We start from the raw sequence: 26181 nt of genomic DNA, 5'->3' as shown, positions 1-26181 counted from the left end.
ACATTATTTTCAACATTAAGCAGAAAAAGATTGCGTCCATGCCAAATTTACTCTAATACTGCAGTTAACAAAACAAGGATGGCAACATCCAGAAAAGGGAAACTTAATATAGAGATCTTTAAACCTAACTTTTAGGAATATTTTAAGTAGTACAGGTTAACTAGGGAGATAGGGGACAATTGACATTAAATTATATTGGTATCCAAACCACAATATCTTATTAGTTTGCACAAAATTTGAGGACTTTTATTGAATTTTGATTAGCTTTATTCATACTTTTTAATCAGTAATATAATCTACAGTTTACGGGTAACTTTGTCTATCGTCATTACTGATTTACATTAATTTACTTTTATTTGAGCCAAAGTTTTCTGAAACTAAAATCTTTTAGGTCTGTATTCAAACCTCTCTCCTTCTTTTAAACTATCATTAATGTGTTGTAATTCTTCTACGAAAAAGACACTGAAAACCGCAGAGAATTTTATGTTCTTCAAATGTGCATTACAAGCATATATGTAGCCAAAACGCATGGGGGCCATTTGCTTTTACAAGGTTTAATGGACAGAAAAAAAACTTTCAGAACATTTAAAAATTATATTTAATGGTTTTTAAAACAAGAATGAAGATCTGAAATCGCAACTAAGCAGTTACTATTACTGGTTTGTAGCAATGTCACTAAAAGCTAGAGGTAAACGAGATGTAAAAATAAGGTTGATTTTAAGGGGAAAGGGAGAATAATTAAAGGGATGGGGAAGTGAATATGCCCTTATAATAAAAATTTGGGCTACCATAGCACTATGTCTTTCCGAGTGTAGCCAGCTAAATCTTGTAAACAACAAAACAGAATGTTTAAGGAAGGTTAGGATAGGTTTGTGGTAGGTTTCAAGTTATTTTAAAGTAGAGTAAGTTAGTCTTTAATTCTGTCTTACAAATTAAATAACAATAATTAATCTAGTAAAGTTACAAATCTTAAAGTATTTTAATTATTCGGACAGATTTGTTCTAGTTATTTTGAGTTCTTTATCCCCTTATTCGTTAAAGCTAATATTCATGAACAATTCATTAATATAAAATATTCATTAAATAGTCGACCATATTGCTTATTCTCAAGTTATTTATGAAAGTTATAATTTATTGTAATTAGATTTGGAGAGATGATTATTCAAGCTCTCGTAATCTAAGGATAAAGATTACTTATTTTGTACAAATAAAGCATAAAATGCATGTGTAGCTTTCTAGAAATTTGTATTACTTAAGTATAATTGACTGTCAATTATAAATATTTGTAAAAATATAATTTTAATATCATATGCATATTGATTGGTCAAAAAGATTTAGTTTTTATGATTACTAGATTTCTTCTACAATAGTAACCTCTCCCCTTTCAATGAATGTTTTAGATTTCTGGTTTTTAATATTACCAGCGGCTGCGCCTCTAGTATCTTGAGACCCTGTCTTTAAAGGGATAAGAAGGGAGCAGAAAAACAGCTGAAAACTATCCCAATGCAAAATAGCCTAAAAAATCGAATAGCCTAAAACAATCAAGGGGCCTATGTGAAGCTTCCTTAAATCTGAGAAGAAAAAAATAGTTCTTAAATCTGAAATCTTAAGTTTCAGTCTTATAAACAAAATAAAATAAGTTTTAAATGATTGTTAAGGTATATCATGTAAAAAATCAAGCTATTTGAAAAATAAAGATTTTAAGATAGGGTAAAAAGCAAGGAAAAATGTAAACAAAAGTTTGTATCTTAATATTATTTATGTTTTGTTAATCAAGTTAATGAATAATTAGAGGATTAAAGAGGAGAAATACAAGTTAAGAAGTTTATCAAATGAATAATGTACAAAGATAAGATAATTCTTTGTTCATAAAAAGTTGTAAATTTTTCTACATCATAAAACAAGACCTTAACATACAACAAGTAAAATATCCATATAATTAGTAAAATAAACCAAAAACGTAGATTATCATGCTTTTACATTCTTCTTTCAAAAAGCGGCAAAATCAAGCCATAAATCTCCAATATATTTGTTATTAAGACGTTTTTGTTTGATCAAAATAGCTAACGGTGCTCAAAAAATGTGTTTCTATCCAAGCTTTAAGGAAAAAATACTTAACAGACCCTTAAAAAAAACTTATCTGTGTCCATGTTTACCATATGAAATGTACTAAAGTTAGTTGTGTGGTTTACTAAGTTTCACTCTATTTAATACTTCACTTTACCCTTTTTATTAATTAAAATGCTTTTAAAAATTTCCATTGTAGAGAATTAACATAAAAATGCAGAGCAGTTCCCCCATTCCCCTTTCCCTTTCAGATAAATTAAAAATAGGATAGATAGGGAGGATAGTTTTTCTTTTCCTTTGAGTCAAGTTTAATTGGGTTTAATGTGTAAACCCGCAGGATTGGGTTCTCGCAGGGTTTCGGGATGAAGATAATAATACGTACACACCATCTCACTTATTTTCTTTCTTTTTTTGAAAAAGTGGTCGATGCTTGCTATTACCTTCTAGGGGAAGCACCAAATGTAGCTTTGGTTTTGATTTGGCAAGATTTTTTTCAATCAAAATTTAGGCATAAGCCTAATTGGGACTTTTTGCTGTAAAAATTCAGCCAAGTTTGGCAAGTCTTAAGGGCTGGAAAACAGGGCCTACTAAGAGTACACCTTTTATACACAGCTACAGACATATATTCTATAAACACTGTTCCTCCTGCTGAACGACTGCTAGTGACTTTATCACAGAAAAAATACTTCTTTTAACTTTAAGTCCTACTTCTTCTAGCAGCAGAAAATAAATAATTATTTATATTTACATAACCGCAGAAAAGTCCAAAAAATTATAGAATTTAATATTATCCTGAATATTTATCTCTACATTCATGAGACTGAGAAAGAAAAAGGTAAATTGAATGTTGCCGCCTATTTTGTCTCTAGGGGAAAGAGATTGCATAGGACCACTCATAAATCATCAATGTCATTAACATTCAATCCTTATACAGCATGCATGGGGTTCCCGGATAGGTTAATTAAAGACAATTTATTCTTCTCAAATTTCAATTGTAAATAGGCAATTGTGGGGTTAGATGAAATAAAATCAAATTTATGACATAATTAAATAATTGTAAGGTCTATTACAACATCGTATCTGTTCTCCATCAATTTTTTTCTATCTTATTATTAACTACATATTATATGACCATAAGTTTTCTGTGTGTAAAAGAAAAATGCCTGAAATTTAATAGTCTAATAACTTTACACGGCTAAACGTTGAAAATTAGGGATCGGCTGACGCGCCTCTGTCGCGACTAAGCCTCAAATTAAACCCGTTGGATGCTTTGAAAATTGGTTTGAAAACCATATTTGATTCAGATTTAGACTTTTTAGCTGATTTCAATGAGGCTTACAAGCGGCTGACACGCGGATGCCGTGCCCTGTAGAAAATCTTTGAATATCACTCGCCCAGCGACCTGTGGTAACCATAAAATCTTGCCGGGTCATTCAAATATAAAAACATGTGTTTTGACTTTAACAAAGCATTAAAAATGGCTAAATTAAATATCTATCAAAATACTATGGATTAAGTTTTTAACATAACATTTAAACTTTAGAGATTTCTAGATTAAAATCGACTACCTACCTTACCCCTTAATATGCAGTATGCAACCCAACCCCCTTCAAATTTTATTTAAGGGTACTTCAAATCATCAGGCTGAGTAATAATCTTCATTCCAATGGCAAAATCCTGTGCACCAGACAGAGTTGTTGTGAATATTTGAATCCCATATTTTTCCTTGTTTGTTTATGCTTTAAAAGACAGACACCAAAAGTAATATCTTTGTTTTGAAGCTAAATATTTGATATTTATGTGCTGTTTTATGTTACATAAAATTGCAATTTTACAAAATCCCTATTGAAGTAACATAACATTTATTCAATTTTAGCAAGGTTATAGACATATAAAAATAAAAATCATTATCAATTTTAACTCAAAAGAAAGGAATTTAAAAGCTACTCTATAGTTGAATTATCATATATTTCTTTGTTTAAAACTTCTAAAAAAGAGCTTATTTCCAAATTGCATACATTTTATGTAATTCATCAGTAGTTTTTTTATTAGCAAAGCTATTTCATAATTGACGTTATCTGTCTGTCAATACGTTAGTCCATAAAGCTATGGGCAAAACGTGATTTTTTAGATAGATAGCTGAATTTTTTGAGAAGATTCACCATACCAATGTGTACCAAGTAAACAATTCACGTGATACGTTAGACTGTCACTCATGCAACTAAAGTAAAAATATTCTTTTTAAATATTTATTGTGCTTGGCTACTTCTGGATGTTGTAATTATTATATTATTATTAAACTTTGAACAAAAGAGCAAGAAGGCCATTTCTGAAATGCTCTAAGTTTTCCTTATGTTTCTTATATATTAGACTTCAAACATTTTTGAAAAACAATATTTGTAATCGTATATAAGAAGCCAAATAATTCATAGCTTTCTTCCTAAAAAGTTGGAAAATTTAAATAAATATTGTATATTTGCATATTTTTATTTCTTACATGAATGATTATTTAACATAGTCTTTAATTGTTCTGAGGCTACTTTATAATTGTTTGTGTCAGTCTGACCTTCTGAGGGTTGAAAATCATTTTAATTCCCTAAACTTCCCCTTTCCTCAAATCCCCTTCTTTCCCCCTTCATTCCTTCTCTTTCTTTGACCCTTTCAATGTTTATTTTTTGTTTATATAAATAGTTAGAAATACTTTAGCAACTATTGGACGTTATCGTATTTATTGAATTTTAAAAATGGATATATTTTTTTATCCGAGACTATTTTGTCCAAGATCCTAAATAGGATTATATTTTGGATGTTACACAAGATTTTCATGTTCTTTAATAAAGTAAACCTCGCAGCGGTTCACCCCCGTAATCCCATCCCCTCTTCTCCTACCAGAAGAACAAGTGGACCAATAAAAGAGTTCCATGTTAGCAACCTAAATTGACGACAATTTTTCCCCTGATATAATATCCACATATATTCTATATCCATTATTTTAAATCTAAATATTATTTTTGTTTAGAAATGTCTGGTTTTCTGAATGGTGTTACTACAAGGAGAAGAAGTTTAACACAGGTATTTTTAGGGATTTATGGATAGGTCCATTGAAAGTTTTTTTATCGCATCGTATTATAGACAGCTTTCCGTGGGTATTAGAATGAAAAATATAAAGATTTGTGTTTTGTTAGACCCGAGGGGCCAAAGTCAGGGGCTAAAAATATGATTATAGTTTTATGATTTTTATTTTGTCATTCGTGGAAAATTGTCTGTAATCCGATACTTTTACATGCCACAGATTGCAAAAGAATTTCACGTCTTCTAGAATTCAGTGGCATGCATCATATAAAATGCATTTTCCTTTTTCTTAGGCAATATGATTTTTAAAAATCTTATTCGCATATTCCTGCTTAGTTTTACTTAGACTTTAGTTAGTTCAAGTGACAAAAATAATGTGTACATATACTTCAAACTTGAAAATTAACAAAATTTAGAGAGGGGGGGGGGGGACAAAGGACTTTAAATTACTTTGGTATCCAATGTTTTATAAGCTGGTTATCTTATTATTCGCTAAATCAATCACTTTTATTGAATTTTGATTGGTTGTTTCTAAACTTTTCAGTCAATAATTTCAACCAACAGAATGTAAAATTTGGTTATTCTTCATTTTTAATGGACATCAATTTATCTTTATTTTTTTAGGAGTTTACAAGTGACGAAGAATTATCCGCCCGTTTGGCCAGATGTCAATCTAATGATAGAAAATCAAGGTATTTGGTTTAAATGGAAATAGGAAAACAGTAAAAGTGTCTGACTATGACATCAGAAAAAATTAACAATTAACCAATGAGAAGCCAGTTTTCACAATGGTAAAATATATAGCGGCCTCTCATTGGTTAATTGTTAATTTTTTCTGACGTCATAGTTAGGCACTTTTACTGTTTTCTAGAAATAGTATTACTTTGATCTTACACCAGATTTTCGCGTACTCTAATAAGTTAAACACCCAGCTTGATAAAACCACAAATCCACATTTCCACCCCTTTCCTCCTCCTGGGTGAAAGAACTAGCCAATAAATGAATTCCATGTTAACAACCTAAATTCAAGACAATGTTTACACTGTCATAATATCCACATATATTCTACATCCATTTTTGTTGTCCATGATCCATTGTCTTATAAGCAGGCAGGGGACTGTGGACTCTAAATCAAACTGGTTTTCAATGTTTTATTAACACGCTCATCCTTCATTAGCTTAAAGTTGTGGGGGATTGTGATTAGATAGTATAAACTAGAAGTGTCCAAGCTTTTTTATCAATAATTGGGAATGAAGCTCAGTTAAAACATTTTCATCATAAAAATAATGATTAGACGAAAACAGGATTAAGATTAAAGGACCTCTAAAAGATTGGTTAATCAAAAGCACTTTGAACCTGTTAATCAAATAAAACAACTTTTAATTAGCAAATAAAGTATATATTAATATTAATTAATTTAATTTCAGTTCTAAAAGCCAATCTGAAGTTAAGCAAAGTTCCTCAAGACGTCAAAGCAAAGAATCAAATTCTCAAAGGTATTTAATTTTATTAACAATTTGTACTTTCTTTAAATGTCCAAAGGGGAAATTAGATCAAATTAGCTTCTTTGCAAATTTAGATAAAAATTTTACAAAATCACTTTTTTAGTATTTTAAAATTGTTTTTAAAAATTGCATTACTAGTTTGAACCAACTAATCGTAATTTAATAACAGCTAATTGAACTATTTTTTGTAAAAAAAAAAAGCTTTGATCTTACAATAGATTTTATTCAGTGACCAAACCTCACAGAAGCTGACCTCTGGTGGCAGCCCAGCTGTACCGACCCACCGACCTCACCGCAGCCAGTCCATTGTTGCAGACAGTGCTGCAAAATTACCGCGTCAAACCTCTAAATCTGTCAGCCGCGTAAAAACCGAACCAGAATTTCGCGCCAAACCTTATTCGTCCAGTGCAAAATCAGCTGATAATGAATTTCGCGCCAAATCTATTGAGAACAACAATAGTAAACAACATGGCGGTCATAACTCAACTGATCATATGACAGAAAATGGTACAGATCACAAAGGTGAGAATAACAATTTTAATGATTTAATGAAGGAGAGAAAAGCAACAAAGTACTATATTTTCCCCACAAACTTTATGCACTGCACACGTTCTGTCATTGGTAGATTTACATTGTTTGGGGAGGGGGGTTTAAACAATAGAAAATAGAATGCTCGACTTCAAACTTTTCTCACAAAAAATATTGCTACGCCTTTAGTCGAATTGAATTTATGAGAATTGTCCTTATGTAAAACAACAGAGTATACTTTACAGTTGGCAATTTATTTGTTTATAGTTTTTTTCCTTTCATGAAGGCACTAAGTTGAAACAAGATAATGGAACAGAGTATAAAACAAGTAAATCAAAAGGTGGAAGGCGTAGCAGCAGTGCAGGACTGGTATCCAGAGGTCACAGCTCGGAGAATGATAACAGCCTGGCTGATCAGATTTCTGAAGTAGATCATGAAAAAGAACTGCTGAAGAATCCTACACAGTCAAGGAAAAATCTTTTGAAGAAATTCAATTTTATTAAAAACTTTTCAATTGATGACCGCAATCACTATTAATAAAAGTTAAATGATGTAAATATGCAATTATATATTTCAATAATTGATTTTTATTATAGAAGTAGTTCAAGATCGCCAAGACATTATGGCCACAGGAACAAAATGTCAGACATCTTGGTAAGTAAATTTTACATTAGCTTTGAATGGATACAGGTACAAAATGTCAGACATTTTTGTGAGTAATACTTAGTTTAACGTAGGCATAGCTAAATAATAAAATGTCAGACATGTCGGTATTTAGTATCATATTAATTGTGCTAATAGGAACAAAATGTCAGACATTTTTTAATCAAACCAGATTTATGCATCTTTGTGTCTTATGAACTTTACTTTAAAATTCAAATTCATATCTAAATAAAAATGTAGAAAAGTAAAAATTCTAAAAAGCTCTTTATAGTTTCTGCATTTAATGTACAAACATGGGGTTTGAATAGAATAAGAAATTCATCCATGTGTGTTCGGTCTGTGTGTGTGTGTGTGCGTATGTAATAGAGATAATCTAGAGAAACACTCTATGTAACAGCCAATAGGATAATAGTGGAAGATCAATCTGGCCATTTTATTGGTTTATATGTGTACCGAATTAGTTATGGAAGGGCATATTTTTTTATTTCTTTTGCATAATGAGTCAGCTATAGAATATTATGTGAAGCATATGACAAAACATATAGTAATAAGCTATATGAAGCTATAGTTGAATTTCTTAAGATAATGTTAGCTTTCTAGAAATTATATCTAAAAATTCGTTGCTCTAATATTACAAAAAAATAAACAAAAGCGTTTGTCTGCTAGGGTTTTTAAAGTATGACAGATTATTGGATCAGCATGACCATCTATATAAACTATTTCTATTGTGAGTGTTTCAACATCTAAAAGTTAGGTATAAGTTAATTCCTTGCAGGATTCATATAGAAAAATAATAATAGAGAATAAATTTAAGTATATTCCCAATTATTAGAAATAGCATTACCCATTAGTAAATTGACATTATTTGTGGAAAAGTTGACAGTCAACTAAACAGAGTAGGCGCTTTTTGATCTATGGGTTGGTTTTCTAAACTTTTATTGATCTCCATTGACATAAGAACTTTTTGAGGTTATCTTTGTTACGAGAAGTCGACTTGTGTACCCTGCTGTAAAACCTAGAGGCGAATGCAAACATTTGAATCAATGTTTGAAAACCATATGCTATGTATAGATGTCCCTATCATTCAGCAAATTTTTAGTTAAAAATATAATTGAAATATTCATTAATAAACCTTTTAATTTATACCACAAAACAATAAGAAGAAAAGACAGCCCCAAAAATATTATTTCGATAATTTGGTTTTGTAGAAAGTATGGTATTTATTGAAATAATTTTTCAAATATTTTCGTCGTCATAATGACCATCAAAATTAAAAATGGTATTTAGAAGTACTTTTTTGATACTAAATGTCAAATCATTTTAATTTCATAGAATATTTTATAAGGGGGGAAACAATAAACTATCTGTTGAGTATTTTTGCTAAAATTAAATACCTCTTACGCATTTGAAGCAACACCTTATGAATATTGTGCTCTTATTTCAGACTTTGAAAATATTTTTTTTTCATGCACAGACGTGCTCTATAGCATAACATGTTAACCCTTAACAGTCGGGCCGTAATTCTATGGGTCGAAGGGGGGGATTAACGCCCCTTCTGCTAGTTGAGCTTCTGAAAGAGTTAGAGGGCTAGATATTTTTGTGTTGGTTCCATTGTTAGACAAATAATTTCCAATTACAAGACAGTTAATTTCATATTTTGCCTAGTTCACCCTTTTATTTAGCAACTTTTGTTTTTAGGAGCTCTTTTTCAAATCTTGAATCGACAGTATTTTTTTGTGACGACTTTTCACAAAATCATGTCATGTATTGTTTCAAATTTGAAGTAATGAAAAAAATGTGGGTAACTGGAGATGTTTAAAGTTTGCTGGAGACCTGGAGGATCATCGCCTGCAGTATCATAACTGGAACCTGGAATTGTTTTGTACTATTAAATGATATTTCATTATTTGGGCAAATTAAATGCTTTGTTGGAGTCAAACAAAAATGCCCCCGAGAGAGAGAGAGAGAGAGAGAGAGAGAGAGAGAGAGAGAAAGAGAGAGATAGAGATAGATAGATAGATAGATAGATACATAGATAGATACATAGATAGCTAGATAGATAATTAGATAGATATATAGATAGATAGAGAGAGAGAGAGAGAGAGAGAGAGAGAGAGAGAGATATAGAGATAGATAGATAGATACATAGATAGATAGATAGATAAGTAGATAGATAGATAGATAGATAGAGAGAGAGAGAGAGAGAGAGAGAGAGAGAGAGAGAGAGAGAGAGAGAGAGAGAGAGAGAGAGAGAGAGAGAGAGAGAGAGAGAGAGAGCATGAAATAGATAGAGAGAGAGAGAGAGCATGAAATAGATAGAGAGAGAGAGAGAAAGCATGAAATAGATAGAGAGAGAGAGAGAAAGCATAAAACTAACAAAGAGAAATAACAAGGATGACAACATCTATAAGTAGCGAAGCTCAAAAATTATGAATGGATATCCGGAAACTTTATTGCAGTTCATAAAATATACTAAACTAAAAAATCACGAAACCTTGTACGATTTATAACGTGAAAATCTAGGAATCGATCTAAGACTAGCACCTCAGCAAATTAACAAATCTTAATGAAATTTTGTGTAGATTAGTAAATTGTAAACTTATTTAATCCTTAAAAATATCAGCCGTCTATCTCAGATAGGAGTAAAGAAAATCATGAAAACCTAAAAATCTAGGAATCGAACTAGCACCCCAACCAATAAGCAAATCTCGATAAAACTTAATTAAAGTATGCAGAATATGAAAGTATTCAATCCCTGAAAATTTCAGCCGTCTATGTTGAATAAGAGATAATCATGAAAACTTAAGATTGTAGGAATCGATCTAGCACCCCAACTAACTGACGAATCTTAATGAAACTTGGTGAAAATATGAAGATTGTTAACATTGTTAATCCCTGAAAATTTCAGCTCTCTATCTTTTATAGGAGCCGAGAAAATCACGTTTCCCCCTTCTGTCTCAGACGGACAGATGGACGGACATTTCGAATTATAGAGTAGCTTCGCTAATAAAAATAGGTATCTAAATATATATAAATCGTACTATAAATCTTGAATTGAGTTTATTTGCCTTTCCTCAATTCAAACAATAAAGATTAGATCCAAGTAGGAGAATTCTAATAGTTTTTGTAGCAAGCTAAGCTACGCTAATCGATATATTATTAATTTGATGTTGCATCAGGTTTTTCATGAACTCTGATAAAGTGATGCTCGTTGTTGGCTAAAATAATGACACAGACACCAATTTTTATACTGTCGCCTCTCATGGCCATGAAAATATATTGTCGAATTTCTGAGGACTATATTAGCAACCCAAATTGAAGACAAAAATTTTAAATCCATTTATGTATGTCATATTTTAGGAAAATGGAACGAGTAGCAAATCTTCCTCTAGTGGCCAAAACAAGAATGAGAAAGATGGATCAAGGCAATTGTTTAATTTAAATATTCAAGTTTTTACAAAACCCTTTAAAGTCAGACCCCTTGCCACACCTTAATCAGTCGGGGGGGGGGGGGGGGGGGGGGGGGTGCAATATTTAAGCTCCTATTAAATAAAATAAATTGTACATGTCCTCTGTTTGATAAAGAACTATAAGTCAACCAAAGTTATACTATGCTTCCTTCAACCTTTTATTTTACAGCCTTTGGTTTGGTCCATTTATACTTAAAAATTTGAACAGCTGTAATTTCTTATTTTGAAGCTAGAAGAACAATTTTTATGTTTTTTTATGTAAATTTTATATAATTAAATTTCGGTCGCGGCAGTTGTAATAGTTAAGAGTTAGAAAGTATCCTATCTATCTTAAAACTCATACCTAACAAGGATGGCAACATCCATAAAAGCAAAGCTCTAAAATCAGATGGTGACACCAAATTTAACAAGCAGAATATCAATTTATAGACTTAGATATGATATAAATTGTCATCCTTATCCTATTATATAAAGTAGTAAGCGTTTTTTGTCTGTCCCGAAGGATCTCGCTAACTGCTAAACCTATATTGTTTACATTACCAGTAAAGCTTCTTATAGGTTCTGGGAAGGTTTTAAACTTTTTTTGGGGAGGGTGTCTTTACCCCCCTTCCCCCCCCAAAAAAATATTTTTTACTCTTTTGAAACTCAAATTTAAAATGGAATGAGGTCAAATTTTCCTTCTCATACCTTAAGTGCCCCTAGAGGTTTCTAGGGGCGTAGCCATAGGCGTCCAAGGGGGGGGGTTAATGGGGCGATTACCCCCCCCCCCCAAACGAATTTGGGGGTGCCGTAGGCACCCCTAAAATTTTTTGCATTTTACCCCCACCCCCCCCATTTAAAATTTACCCCTACCCTGGGGATGCCGTAGGCACCCCCAACCATTTAGGAGGGGGTATTTACCCCCCCCCCCCCAAACAATTTTGGGGGGGTAAATACTCCCCCCAAAATAGAAAATCTCTAACAAAAAAAAATTTTTGCGCGCTTCGCGCGCATTTTTAATACTAAATTTTTGATAAATTTAACTTACCCCCCCAAAAAATTTTACCCCGGGGGTAAATTTTGGGGGGGGTAAACAAATTTTACCCCTGCCAACAGATTTCAGGGGAGGTAATTACCCCCCCCAAGCAAATTTTACCCCCGGGGTAAAAATTTTGGGGGGGGGGTAAAAAATAATTGCGGCGCGCTTCGCGCGCCATTTTACCTTCCCCAAAACCGAATTGCCCCCCCCTTAAAAAAATTTTACCCCCCCCCCAAAATAAAAAGCTTGGACACCCCTGGGCGTAGCCGCTAGTTTTTAAAAAAGTATAAGTCTTGTACTGTACACTATAAACTTGCAATTAATATTTTTTTCAGTGGGTTAATTTAATTTAAATTAGTTTAAAGATTGATTAATTGTCCTTCACTTCACTTCATTCAATTAAACTGGGTACATTTTCTTCAAGACATGTAAAGCTTCTGTACCCAAAATTTTTTAAAAATAGGTTATTTTTGAAAATATGGGTTGAATAACATTTTATCTTTATTTTATTAACTAGAGGCTACACCCCTGGAGGGAAGTAAAGATGACCCACCACTTACAATTTAAGAAAAAGTACAAAATATATATTTTTTTGAGGATTGCAGTGCCCTCTTTCAAAATAGTCATAATCCTTCCCAGGACCTATAAGAAGCTACCCTGTAAAGGAGAACAACCTCAGTTCAGCTGTTTGCGAGATCCTTCGGTGCAAACAAACAAACAAACATACTTTTATAATAGAATATAAGATGACCAATAAGTTTTCCTCACAGTCTTATGGATAGAAAGACTAATAGAAAATCTTCTTACATAAATAAGTTTTTTCTTACTTATTTGTTTTTACTTTCAAATATCATTGTTATGTTGCTGTTGAGTTGAGTAAATTAATTTACATATTTGGATAAAGTCTTCAGTTGAGCTCAGATTAGATGCATCTACCAGTTATGTTTCTTCAATAATATCAAATAAACAAAGGGTGTCATTTTTTGCGTAGTTTCTAAAATGTTGTGTTTTTCTGTTTGACATAAAAACAACAACAGTTTGACTTAATTAGCGCATTTGACTAAACAATAACACACAATTTAATAAAAATACGCAAAAAATACCCCATATAATTCACAATAATATCTATGAACTGCTAGGTTCAAAATTGTATCAATGGAATTAAGTTAAGATCAAGATATCCATTATTTGGTAGTAGCCCACTGATGTTTTGTTTTTTTAACGTCCTTGTTGGGTATAGTTGGTTATTTGGACTAATAGTAACACAATTTGATCTATTATTGGATATAAAATGTACAATCTTTGACTGTTAATATTATATTTTTATACATTATAATTTTTCTTTTAAGTTGGACGGATTACTATGTCTGGTTTTAAATCAACCATTAAATTAACGGAGTTTCAAATTATCTATATTCTCAAAAATTCAAATATTTACGATGACGATTATCTTTAAACTACAAGCTAATAAATTAAAAGATATCCATTTCTAAAAAATATCAATGAAAATAAAAGAATAAAAGATTCAGCACTTAAATATAGAATTATTTTGTAAGTATGTGTGCACATAGTAAGATTGGATTGATACAAGTTTCCCTAGTTAACTTTTCATTTGTTGTGCAACATGTAAGAGTTAGGCAGCCGCAGTCGTATTTAGTTACATTAATCTTTATTTTACCCGGAAGAACAAGGATTTCCAACGAGGTAAAGGGGTGATAACCCCCTCAAACTTGAACTACCCTACCCCCTCTTTTGTGATTATAAAATTAAAAAGCCTGGACGTCTTTGATCAAGAATATATGGAAAATCAACAGCCAGCTGTCATTTTTGTATTCTCTACAGATGTAGTTAACTGCCAGGCCCCTTGTTTTTACCTTCCCCATCTTTCTTTTGGTGACTGTCGGACGGAAGTACGGTTCTGTCCTAGTTAAAGAATAGCTGCGTAATTACAACTTTGTTTTATCCTAATGCTAAATTTACATTAGATAAAGTTCAGTTATATAAGATAGATCTTTCAGTTGTTCATAAACTTTCAATAAAGGACAGATATACATCACTCTTAATCAATTTAAATATTATATATGCTTCTCATCAGGGATCCCCTATGGTAATACACAAAATTACCCCTTCTGTATTAAATTGAAACGTTTGAACACTCAACTTAATAAAACAACCTATCAAAATTCAATAAAAAAAGAATACATTTCTCTAAAACATTATTTAAACAATCAAATAATCCACAGGAAAAATTCCATTGAATTGAATGAAATTCGCGAAACACTGTGTGCTCTGTCTGACCGAAGGGCTAGCTGTTCACAAGAGAGAAAGCACAGCTGTTCTAGCTGCTCCAGTGATAAAGGTAATCTTTATATAAAAATAACTGTCTGTTAGTATTTAGTTTAAGATCTTGCTAACTGCTGGACCGATATGGCTTACGATGGATCTTTTTATAGGTACAGGAAAAATTTCAAAACTTAGGTGTCAACATATAAAAATGGTTTTAGCGCATTTTTCTTTAAAAAATGGATTTTCTGTAGTCGACTTTGGGGGGCCAGTACTCCCTCCCTGGTTGAGATATGACCTTCAAACTTTGATATGTTCTAGTACATGTCCCTAATAGTATCTGTATACATTTTTAGCTCTATATCTCAATTTTGAAGTGTTTAGCAGCCATTCTTGCAAAAGGTTGATTATTTGAGCATAAGAAAAATGCGCTAAAACCATTTTTAGATGTTGACACCTAAGTTTTAAATTTTCAACTTTACTGTACTTTTTAAATAAAAACTGAAATATTTTCTTGTTGTTCTATTAATTGCCTTAAAAAACGAAGAAAATAAGCCATTAATCATTAAATTCTGATAACTATAAGTGGGGTAAAATTGCTTTCAAAAAAGTTCTCATAAAAAAAAACACACTGTATTTTAGGTAAAGGTCGACATTATCAACAAGTCTTTATATAAAAGTAACAGAATGTATGTCTTATTACATGTGTCTAACAAATAATCTTGTTATAAGCTGAACTTGTATGGACAGTAAAGCTTCTCAAAGGTCCTCAAAATATTCTATAACTCGTTTAATGGTATGCACTATCCCCTTTTGGAGTAAAAAAACAAACCATTGTCTATCCCTGCTAACCATCAAATGTTTAGATGAACGAAGAAGGTCAACAGAAGAAAACAACGCGCCATTTTGGAGGAGAAAATCTGACGAGCAACAGAGTCAGGAAAATTTACAGAGCACCCGACGCAAGATGTCGGACAACCAGAGTCCAGACAAACAACCCAGCCCTAGAACAGCCAGTGGAGATCTTGGAAAGGTAAACAACATGATTATTTTTGCTGTGGTACTAGTGAGCAAGAAGCTATGTTCGCTGACATTATGATCAACCAAACTATAGTTCTAGTTTTTAAAATTACAAAAAAGATTTGTGAGGTGATTCAGGAGTATTTTTCCTAGTTTTTTTTGTATGGTTTGGAGTACACTCCCCAAAATTAAACAAAAACCTTCCCGGGATTTATAACACTTCACTTCGAAGAGTCATATATATTTCGTTGCTAACACACAGGCAGACGGATGAATATCCTGTTTCTTTTATATTTTTTCAGGCAATGGCCCCAGAGCCACGAAGAAAGTTCAGCACCTCATTTAAAATTTCCACAGGATCCAAGAGCTTGGAGAGAAATCAGGTATTAAAAAAAATTTGCTCTAATTATAGACATAATTGTCCATGCTATAAATATATACCTGTGATTGTAGCGCATTTTTACTTTCCTCAAATCTCGTCTGAAGTTGAACAACATCATAACTGAGAACAATAGCTATATTTATGCTGCTATGCTATTAATAGTAAGAGTAGGGATAATGTTTGGCCCAAAAGAAGATCAATGCGTCATTATTTAGTTAGGACTTCAGACAAAGGCCGTGTATTCAAATAGTCTGTAATATTTAGGATGTTTTATTGCCTTGAGACCTACGTCCTAATACAATACTTGTTATCCCGGCCTTAGAATGAACCCCCCCCCCCTCCCCCCGAATTAATAAGTATAATCTGTACACCTAATCGGACAGTCAGACAAACGTTTAGACATCTATTTACTTTGTAGTAAATATAATCACCCAATATCCTAACTGAATAATTTAGGGAGAGGTAACCCCAACCAAATCTAAAGTAAAACAGAGATGGCAAATTTTGAAGCACAGAAGAAAATCCGAAGGCAGTGCACTCAAAAAATCAAGGTAATTTAATTTGGAAAACTAGCGTCTAGGTGCTCTAATATTAAAAAGGGGGCAGGAAAATTGCCTAAAATCATCTATCTATCCCGGGACCTATATAATGCTTCCCTGAAAAGGAGTACATAATCAGTTGAGTATTTATTGAAATCATAAGCTACTTTATATAATTGACTAGCGGCTTCGCCCCAAGAGGTTTTATCAAACTAATTTTTCTTGTTTTAGATTTTTTTAAAATAAAAAAAGATTGTTTGGGGGGGGGGGTATTTTTCATTGTTTTTTGGGGGTTAGGTGTGTTCCACTCCCCAAGAAAATATAACCCGATCGGTTCAGCGGTTAGCGAGATCCTTTGCTACAAACAAACAGACAGACAGACTAACATCGTTCTACTTTGTATTATAGATTATTAAGCAATTTCACTTGAATCAAAGTGTACCACTATGTGCTTATTTTAAGTAAAAGTAAGGAGGACTATAAAGGGCTAATGCCACGTATGGTCTAGAAATGTGTTTTTCAAATAAAAAATAACAAAATTTTGTTGATTTGTGGGATTATTGAGATTTTTTTTGATAATTAACAAACCTCTGAGATTGGCCTTTAAAATATATATTATCAACATACATTTGTTTTTTATCAAATTATTTATTTCTTTTGAAATATTGAATTACAACTCATTGCAAATTTTATAGTTTGACTCATTAGTTTGCACAAGTTTGGACGGCAAAAAATGTCTATTCTTTAATTTAAAATTATGAAATAAAATCCTCAATGTAAGAAATCTAAAAACTTCAAAGTTGTAAGGGGTTGAAATAAGGATATTAATATCTGAAGAGTAATATTTTCTTGACCTTATCTGTTTTTTTCCGGATTTTTTTAGATTTCACTTTTTAATCTTTCTATCAGGGGGGGGCGGCTGTTCTAAAACCTTCCCTAGGCCAATGAAAAACGTTCTTGATAATTGTGGAACGAAAGGTCAAGCTCTTTGCTGACATGTATTTTTTCAGATAAACATCCTGTTACTTTAGAATATACTAGCGGCTACGCCCCTAGAGGCCTCTAGGGGCACTTGTGGAGGGGGGAGTCGAATTTGATAACCCAATTTCTTATTTTAGATTTTAAAAGAAAAAGTGCCCTCCCTCATTTTCAATTTTAGTTTTAAAAATTAAATTTTTCATTGTGGGGGGGGTATCTTTCATTTTTTGGGGGGGGGTTGGGGGTGTCCCACCCCCCACAAAAATAGTTATAAACCTTCCCTTTGCCTATGAGAAGCTACCCTGTTAAGGAGAACCCGATCGGTTCAGCGCTTAGCGAGATCCTTCGGTACAAACATACAAACACACAGACAAACAAACATCCTGTTACTTTAGTATAAGGATATGATCAAATGTAATCTTATCTTTACAAAAAGCTTCAATTATGTTTCATAATGCTTTTCCTTGCCACTTGCAATTTGTTTTTTGCAATGGTAAATTATTGTTGCAAAATGTGTAGTTGCAGACATAGGCTTAGGTTACAAAACAAACAAAAGGACAGTCATGCATTTTTATCATAAAATAAGTAAAATTTTCAAGTGTATGAGTTTGTTATGTATGTATTTTCCTAGGTTATATTTTTAATAATGAATCTAACAACCATTCCTTTGATTGTACAGCGTTTGTCTGAAAGTCTTGAACGTTTATGGTGATGAGTTGCGCCTGTTTATGGGCAAAATTTTTGCTTCAAATTTTATATATTAATGTCACGGGCTAGAATTTGCATCCTTTTTACTTCCTCCAAATGTTTTACCCCTGTTGTTTTTTGGAGGTCCCCCTCTCCCCCCCCCAAAAAAAAAAAAAAAATTGAAATTACCCATCATGACCTAAACCTTCCCCACTATTAATTAATTTTTGTGAGTTCAGAAAATCTTTGAAATTGGTTTTTCAGAGTTTGTTTGTTTTTGTAAAGGGAACCTGTGATTGTTCAAACAAAAAGGGGCTTTAGTAAGCTTATTATCAATCTTTCTTTTTGTTTGAAGCAAAAAAGTCAAAAAGAATGTGTGATTTTTTGTCACCATTAAAAATTTACCTGGGTTATATGGATTTTGTATGGCTTCTGTAGCCGCCAGGGTGAATAGATGAATGTCAGAAAATTTTAAAACTTTACCTTTCACACAACTAATATTAGCTGTCAAAACCTAAGGCGGCTTAGGGTCGATATAACCCCCACCCCCTAAAATATAATATTAGAAAGATTATTACACAATTCTGACAGTATAGATCTACTACTTAAGCTTTAGTTTTCGCATGCAATCTGTAAAATAAAACATATTTTGTCAGCAGTCTAGCAATGTTTTTGCTGGGTGCAGGGATGCGGCTCCTGAGAAAATAATCATATTTAACCCAGATAGTAAAGGATCAGACAAACAAATAAAAAGATGCATACCCTACGATAATGATAAACGAAATGACCACTCCTAAGGATTAATATTATGGTTGAAAAGTTTAAAGTTGTTTGTTGGTAGTATGTACAACCCAATCTTGATCTAACTAACACTCAAAAAATGAGGCGACGTGTACATATATAAAACTTGCAATTTTTGCAATTGAAAAAAAAAATACAAATTTTGATTGTTTTTTATGCAGGATCCACATCCCTGCCAATGATTTTGTTGATTACTCTTTTCTTTTCAAGTTTTGTTGGTTAAGTAATAGTTTTTTTTTTCAATGCTACTAAATTAGAAACTTATTACGAAATAAGGGAAAACGGCTTTAAAATATATAAAAAAAAATTTTGATTTCTTAACAAGTCTTTGAATAATATATAATATCCAAAAACGTCAAAGCTTTATTGGAGGGGGGTTTGTTGGTATCATTGAAGTTGATTAATTACCCCCCAAAAAGGTACCAAAAACCTGTAACCACAACTTAAAGTTTTTTTTTTTTGGGGGGGGGGGATAGATTATTTGTTTCACTTCTCCAACCCCCCCCCCCCCCTCCTTAAAATAACGAACTTCTAAAATATAAAATCACAAAATAATATATTTATAAATCTCGTAAAATTTACATTTATATAAGTTGTTTGTAATGATAATAGTAATATACTTATAATAGTTTTATTTTTCAGCCCAACGGAAGGGCGTCGAACCTCGTACCCTCTGCACCCTCTACTAGACACATGTCAACTAATGGGAGCTTCTATTCTTGATTCATATAATGTTGATAAATCCATCAGGTTAGTATAGATTATTATAAAAGTGTAAGGATGTCCATCAGTCTTAACTAAATGAATAAATAACCACTGAACTAATCAGATTAATTATAAAGAGTTTTATATTAACAGACTATGGAAACTGACAGTTTCATATTTTTTAAATCAACCAGTCAATTATAAATAGCCACTCCAAAATGTTTCGGTGTTTTTCTTCTTAGGGAAGCTTGCTAATAGACATATGCAGTCAACGATAGGGGAAATATATATATAGAGAGCTATTTATCAATGCAGCCTAGCTAATTTCAAACAATATTGAACATTATTCTCAATAAGATTTCAAAATGTAAATTTATTGTAATATTTTATAGGCAGTTATCCGCAAATAAGAAATATGTCCAAAAAATGAATGATTCCTATAATTTTCATTTTTATAACCCTTGACAACCGTCTATAAAACCCTACGATAATTTTTTCAAGGATCATAATTGTACATATCAAACGTTTTGCTAAATTCAAACTGTTATAAAACAAAAATTACCCAATAAGGGAGAAATAGATATTTAGCGCGAGAATAAATCTGTTTAAAAAGTAAAAAAGTTTATAGGGTGATTGAGAATGAAAACCCTAGTTTTTAAGATATATATTTGGCCTGTATAAAGGTGTTAATTTGATAAAGCAGCATTGGGTTGAGATGGATCAAAAGCTTTTAAAACTAATAGATATAATGTTTCTGTTTTCATAATACTAAGAGGTTTCCAAACTTCAAATTATCGACTGAAAACTTTTGTAACATTCTGAACGTAAATGAAAAGTTATAAACATTAGCTACTTTTTATCTTACTTATAGCATTTTTTTCTAAATTCTAGATTTACATCCTATTGTAACCTTTTATGAAAGCTACTTTTTTTATTTCCTATGCCTTCTTTTTAACTTACTATATCTAAACTGTAAAGTAGGATGTTGTTTGTCTGTCTGTCCGTTTGTTTGTTCTTATCTTATCAATTGATTACGTTGTGCTTTTCAAGGAGAGTTTCAATTAATCCTGTAAAAAATGTTCAAAGTTTTCAACCATTCTCTACAACTTAATTAGTTATTTAAAACCTCGCCACTATATTACAACCTTTTTTAATTCCATCACTTACATATACAAAGAGTTATTTTATATAAACCATGAAAAAACCTTTTCTTTAAATCAATCATAAACTTGAGTTTTCTTGAGTTATAAAGATAAATGATCAACACTGAAAATTCAGAAATACAGGTATCCTTAGAAAACAACCCGTTACCTGTTCCAATCTCTCCTGAACATTGCGTCATAACTCAAGACATTAATAATGATTTCCTACTGCTGCTATGTCAGTTATCCCTTACAAACCGACCACGTAAAGCATCCACTCGTTTTTGGTAAGATGATAGGTTCGAATCTCGCCCCAAAACCACTTTCTCGTGGTATATCCCATCCCTGATTTTGTGAAGGAATTGTAAAAAAAAAACAAGGATAACAACATCACTAAGTAGCAAAGCCCAAAAAAATATGAATGGATATCGGAAAAAATTTAACTATAGAGAAGTTTCATAAAAAAAACTTTGAACTTGATAATCCTTTAAAATCACGAAAACTTAAAAATCTAGTAATCGATCTAGCACCACAATTCAAAAAAATCTTAATGAAACTATGTGAAAATTTGTAGAATGTGAAATTTTAGCCGTCAATCTTAAAAAGTAATCGAGAAAATTTTGAAAACCTAAAAATATAGGATTCGATCTAGCACCCCAATTATTGATGAACTTGTTTAATCCCTAAAAATATCAGCTGTCTATATTGAATAGGAGCCGAGAAATTCACACTTCCCTCATTTGTTGTCTAACGAATAGACACTCAGACGGACATTTCAATTATATTGTAGCTTCGCTTCTAAAAAGTGTACTTTAGTTATAGTACTTATTTATGTACAGAATTTCAAAAATAGATCTATATAAAATGAAAAATTCAATAAAGCTTAATCACATTAATTCCTGAAAATAAAGGAAAATGATATTTCATCAATAATTTAATAAAAATACCTTGAAATATTTACAATATGTTTACGTAATCTCATGTTTTTAAAAAAATGCAAGAAGATTAACTTGCCTCATACTGTATTGTATGTAAGTAAGTAGGAATGTCGAAGAATAACGATTAATATAACTTTTTAGTGACATATTTCATTTATAAAAAAAAAAACAGTTAATATTGGTGTGACTACTCTACAAGTTTTTGTATCCGTCTTTTATGTTTAGGATTTACTACTGCTTATTGAAAATATTGCATAAATAAAAACAAATTTAATTTTGCGGCTTTCCGGAAGGGGGGTGTTCAACGCCCCTCCCCCCCCCCCCCGGACCGTTAAGGGTTAATAGCATGAAGATTTTTAACTTTTTTGACAATTCTTTTTTGTATTTTTGGAATTCCTAGGACAACATGGTATATTAATCAAGTCATAAATTGAAAGTATGCTCTTAAACACAAGCCTGTATTTAAGCAGTTTTTCAACAAGTTTATATACTATTTTGTTTTTCCTCTAAATCAATATTATAATCTATTTATTAAGTTTTGTTACTCTTCGCTTTAATAGATGTTATTATCCTTGTTCTGTTTAATTAATCTAAGCTGTCCTAATACAAATCGAATATTTATAAATTCAATCTGAAATAAAGAGTACATTCTATAAATAACATATCATTTTCTTCTACACTGCACTGTAAAGAAATATTTAATGAAATCATAAAAAAAGAAAAATTAATTGATTTCTTTATGTGACTTATATATACAAATAATGATAAAAGGTTATGAATTCTTTTTTTTTATTTAGACATTAAAACTATTTGAGCATGTTTGAGTTCTATCTAAAGTGTTATTATAAATATATCTTTCAACGCTAGATGGGGTTAGTTATGTTTTTTTGGTTTAGTTATTTACCAAAAATATCTGCTAGGCGGCGTAATTATATTTTTTTGTGATTTCTCTTCGATGGGTGGTTGTACCTTCTTCCAAAATAGCTATAAACCTTCTCGGGACCTTTGAGAAGCTACACTGTTAAAAAAGAATTATATCGGTTAAGCGATTAGCGAGATCCTTCTGTACAGACAGACAGTCTATCTGTTACTTTTATGTAAAGGTAATATATTATAATCTTAGTGACGAACATGCTATAAGTCTGATAAAAGTATTGCTTAAAATGATGAAGTAATTTTTTATAGTGTAAATGGATAAAGATTTATGCAAATGGATAGATATAGATTTTCAATAGATTATTGTTAACTTAATTCCATCATTCGCATATATATGATTATCTACCAAAAGATTTGTTGTTAATCTAATCTAAGTTACTTAGATGATGGGTTCGAATCTCGGTAATAACAAAAGACGTTGAAATGTATTCTACTGCTGCTATGTCAGAAACATGTGATTGTTTGTCTGGGAAGAGAAAATGTCTAGGCCCAAAAATAAGGCTCAACTTTTTACCTATGATACTAAGGACTTTCAGACAAAGGTTGTGCAATTAATGGGTTGGTTGTCTGTGAGGTATGATAATGTTAAGGCTTATTTTTTTGCAAAAAAAAGTCTTCGTTAAAAACGAGATAGTTAAAAATGACCATATAGTAATTCTATATCTAATGTACCTTTTTAAAATCTGCTATATCTAACCTATCTTATCTATATCTATTTTGGTGTGCGTTTATTTCTGCCTAAATATTAAATTTATATTGGTGCGAAAATTAGCAATGCAATCGTTTGCTTTTTTTAAAGCAAAAATGCTTAATAATTCATAATGACCTCAGTCTTTCCTTGCGTCCAGTATGATTAACATAATTTCTCAGCTACTACATAAGATAGACGTCTGATTTTTGTGTAGATTCACCATACTAATGAGTGTATATGATCCGTTGCTCTGTTGGTAATGCAATCAGTTATTTAAGATATTAGACGAGAAATTGATTTCTTGTATTATATTCATTCAAATCTGGTGGATAGGAACAGGTTCTCATCCATACGAACAAACTATGTCAGCATCATATTATATCCAGCTTTCTACAAATATAAAAATGTACAATCATAAGATTAAATGAAATAGTTCAAATGAAAAAACTATGTCTAGCATTGTATTATATCCAGCTTTCTACGAATATAAAAATGTACAATAATAAGATTAAAACTAATTTTTTAGCCCGTGCCTTCGGCACCTTGGGGTTAAAAAAAACTTGCTTTAATCTTATAATTGTACCTTTTTTATATCCGCAGAAAGCTGTTTATAATACGATGCGAGAAATAACTAGTACAACCCAAATTATCAAAAATAAAATCACTCTTTCTGTAGTTAAAGTTATTGGTGGAAATGTTTCAACACTGAAAGATAATACAACTAAATCAAGATGCAATGAGGTACCCAAAGTATTTAGGCTAATCCTAGATTATAATGAGAGATAAATTATTTCAATTATCAGATTTGTAGCGGAAATGTTAACATACCATTTATTTGTAATAGTATAAATGTAAGCACATGAATGTACATATTAACATCAAAGAACTCGCATATCCAAACTAATGTAATGAGTTAAAATTGAATACATATATATATAAGTTCAGTTTAATTTAAGTGTATTTTTTATTTTCCCAACTTTTTATATATTTTTTTGTTACAAATGCTTATCGTCTATAGACTTGATTGTTTGGCCAAACTAATGCAATTGAAATCAATCAAAAATATGTTTGAAGTAGTTTTTTTGTTGTTTTATTCAGTGTCATAACCCCGCATGGCTACCTAGTACTTAATATAACCTAATCTAATCTGTAAGTAAGGGAAGGGGGTTTCTTGGCCTGAAAGGCACCTTGATGAACAGGAAAATCTTCTTTAAAAATTTAGACCACTTACACAAGACTAATGTAAAATACATTTCTCTCACAGAAATCCCATTTTAAGCAGCAAATCTGCCCTTTACCTCAAAATAACTGTCTGGCTGTCTGTAGGAAACTGTATGTGATAAATGTTATTCTCTGTTACTATTCAAGATATACAGTTAAAATTTGTTGTGAAGATTCCCTTTACTGATGAGCACCCAGTATATAATTCACTTTGTCATTTAGTCAATTGGTCATCAGGGGCATCCAAGCTTTTTATTTTGGGGGGGGTACAAATTTTTTAGGGGGGGTAAAAAATTTTTTTGGGGGGGGTAATTAGTTTTTGGGGGGGTAAAATGGCGCGCGAAGCGCGCTGCAAATTTTTTTTACCCCCCCCCCAAAATTTTTACCCCGGGGGTAAAATTTGCTTGGGGGGGTAATTACCCCCCCTGAAATCTGTTGGCAGGGGTAAATTTAGTTTACCCCCCCCAAAATAATTTTGGGGGGGTAAATACCCCCCCCAAAATAAAAAATCTCTAATAAAAAAAATTTTTGCGCGCTTCGCGCGCATTTTTAATACTATATATTCAATAAAATTTAAATTACCCCCCCCAAAAATTTTACCCCGGGGGTAAATTTTGGGGGGGGTAAACTAAATTTACCCCTGCCAACAGATTTCAGGGGGGGTAATTACCCCCCCAAGCAAATTTTACCCCCGGGGTAAAAATTTTGGGGGGGGGGTAAAAAAAATTTGCAGCGCGCTTCGCGCGCCATTTTACCCCCCCAAAAACTAATTACCCCCCCCAAAAAAATTTTTTACCCCCCCTAAAAAATTTGTACCCCCCCCAAAATAAAAAGCTTGGATGCCCCTGATGACCAATTGACTAAATGACAAAGTGAATTATATACTGGGTGCTCATCAGTAAAGGGAATCTTCACAACAAATTTTAACTGTATATCTTGAATAGTAACAGAGAATAACATTTATCACATACAGTTTCCTACAGACAGCCAGACAGTTATTTTGAGGTAAAGGGCAGATTTGCTGCTTAAAATGGGATTTCTGTGAGAGAAATGTATTTTACATTAGTCTTGTGTAAGTGGTCTAAATTTTTAAAGAAGATTTTCCTGTTCATCAAGGTGCCTTTCAGGCCAAGAAACCCCCTTCCCTTACTTACAGATTAGATTAGGTTATATTAAGTACTAGGTAGCCATGCGGGGTTATGACACTGAATAAAACAACAAAAAAACTACTTCAAACATATTTTTGATTGATTTCAATTGCATTAGTTTGGCCAAACAATCAAGTCTATAGACGATAAGCATTTGTAACAAAAAAATATATAAAAAGTTGGGAAAATAAAAAATACACTTAAATTAAACTGAACTTATATATATATGTATTCAATTTTAACTCATTACATTAGTTTGGATATGCGAGTTCTTTGATGTTAATATGTACATTCATGTGCTTACATTTATACTATTACAAATAAATGGTATGTTAACATTTCCGCTACAAATCTGATAATTGAAATAATTTATCTCTCATTATAATC

At 31.8% G+C, this 26181-nt stretch overlaps 1 protein-coding gene across 1 annotated transcript in view; it reads left to right on the top strand.

Annotated features, from left to right (window-relative positions):
* The window catches only part of LOC145305658 (uncharacterized), a 41629-nt gene that overhangs the window by 9412 nt on the left and 6036 nt on the right, over positions 1–26181 (top strand). Inside the window, exons 4-15 of the mRNA XM_080147365.1 lie at positions 5087–5139; positions 5764–5831; positions 6567–6635; positions 6874–7166; positions 7459–7642; positions 7769–7826; positions 11196–11260; positions 14567–14682; positions 15473–15639; positions 15929–16009; positions 16465–16559; positions 19656–19763. Of these exons, the coding sequence (XP_080003491.1) occupies positions 5087–5139; positions 5764–5831; positions 6567–6635; positions 6874–7166; positions 7459–7642; positions 7769–7826; positions 11196–11260; positions 14567–14682; positions 15473–15639; positions 15929–16009; positions 16465–16559; positions 19656–19763 (1357 nt within the window). The remainder of the gene's footprint in view (positions 1–5086; positions 5140–5763; positions 5832–6566; positions 6636–6873; positions 7167–7458; positions 7643–7768; positions 7827–11195; positions 11261–14566; positions 14683–15472; positions 15640–15928; positions 16010–16464; positions 16560–19655; positions 19764–26181) is intronic.

Source organism: Acartia tonsa, chromosome 14, assembly GCF_053477335.1.
Source record: "Acartia tonsa isolate MP-2025a chromosome 14, ASM5347733v1, whole genome shotgun sequence".
Lineage (NCBI taxonomy): Eukaryota > Metazoa > Arthropoda > Copepoda > Calanoida > Acartiidae > Acartia > Acartia tonsa.
This window is presented reverse-complemented; position numbering and strand designations above follow the sequence as displayed.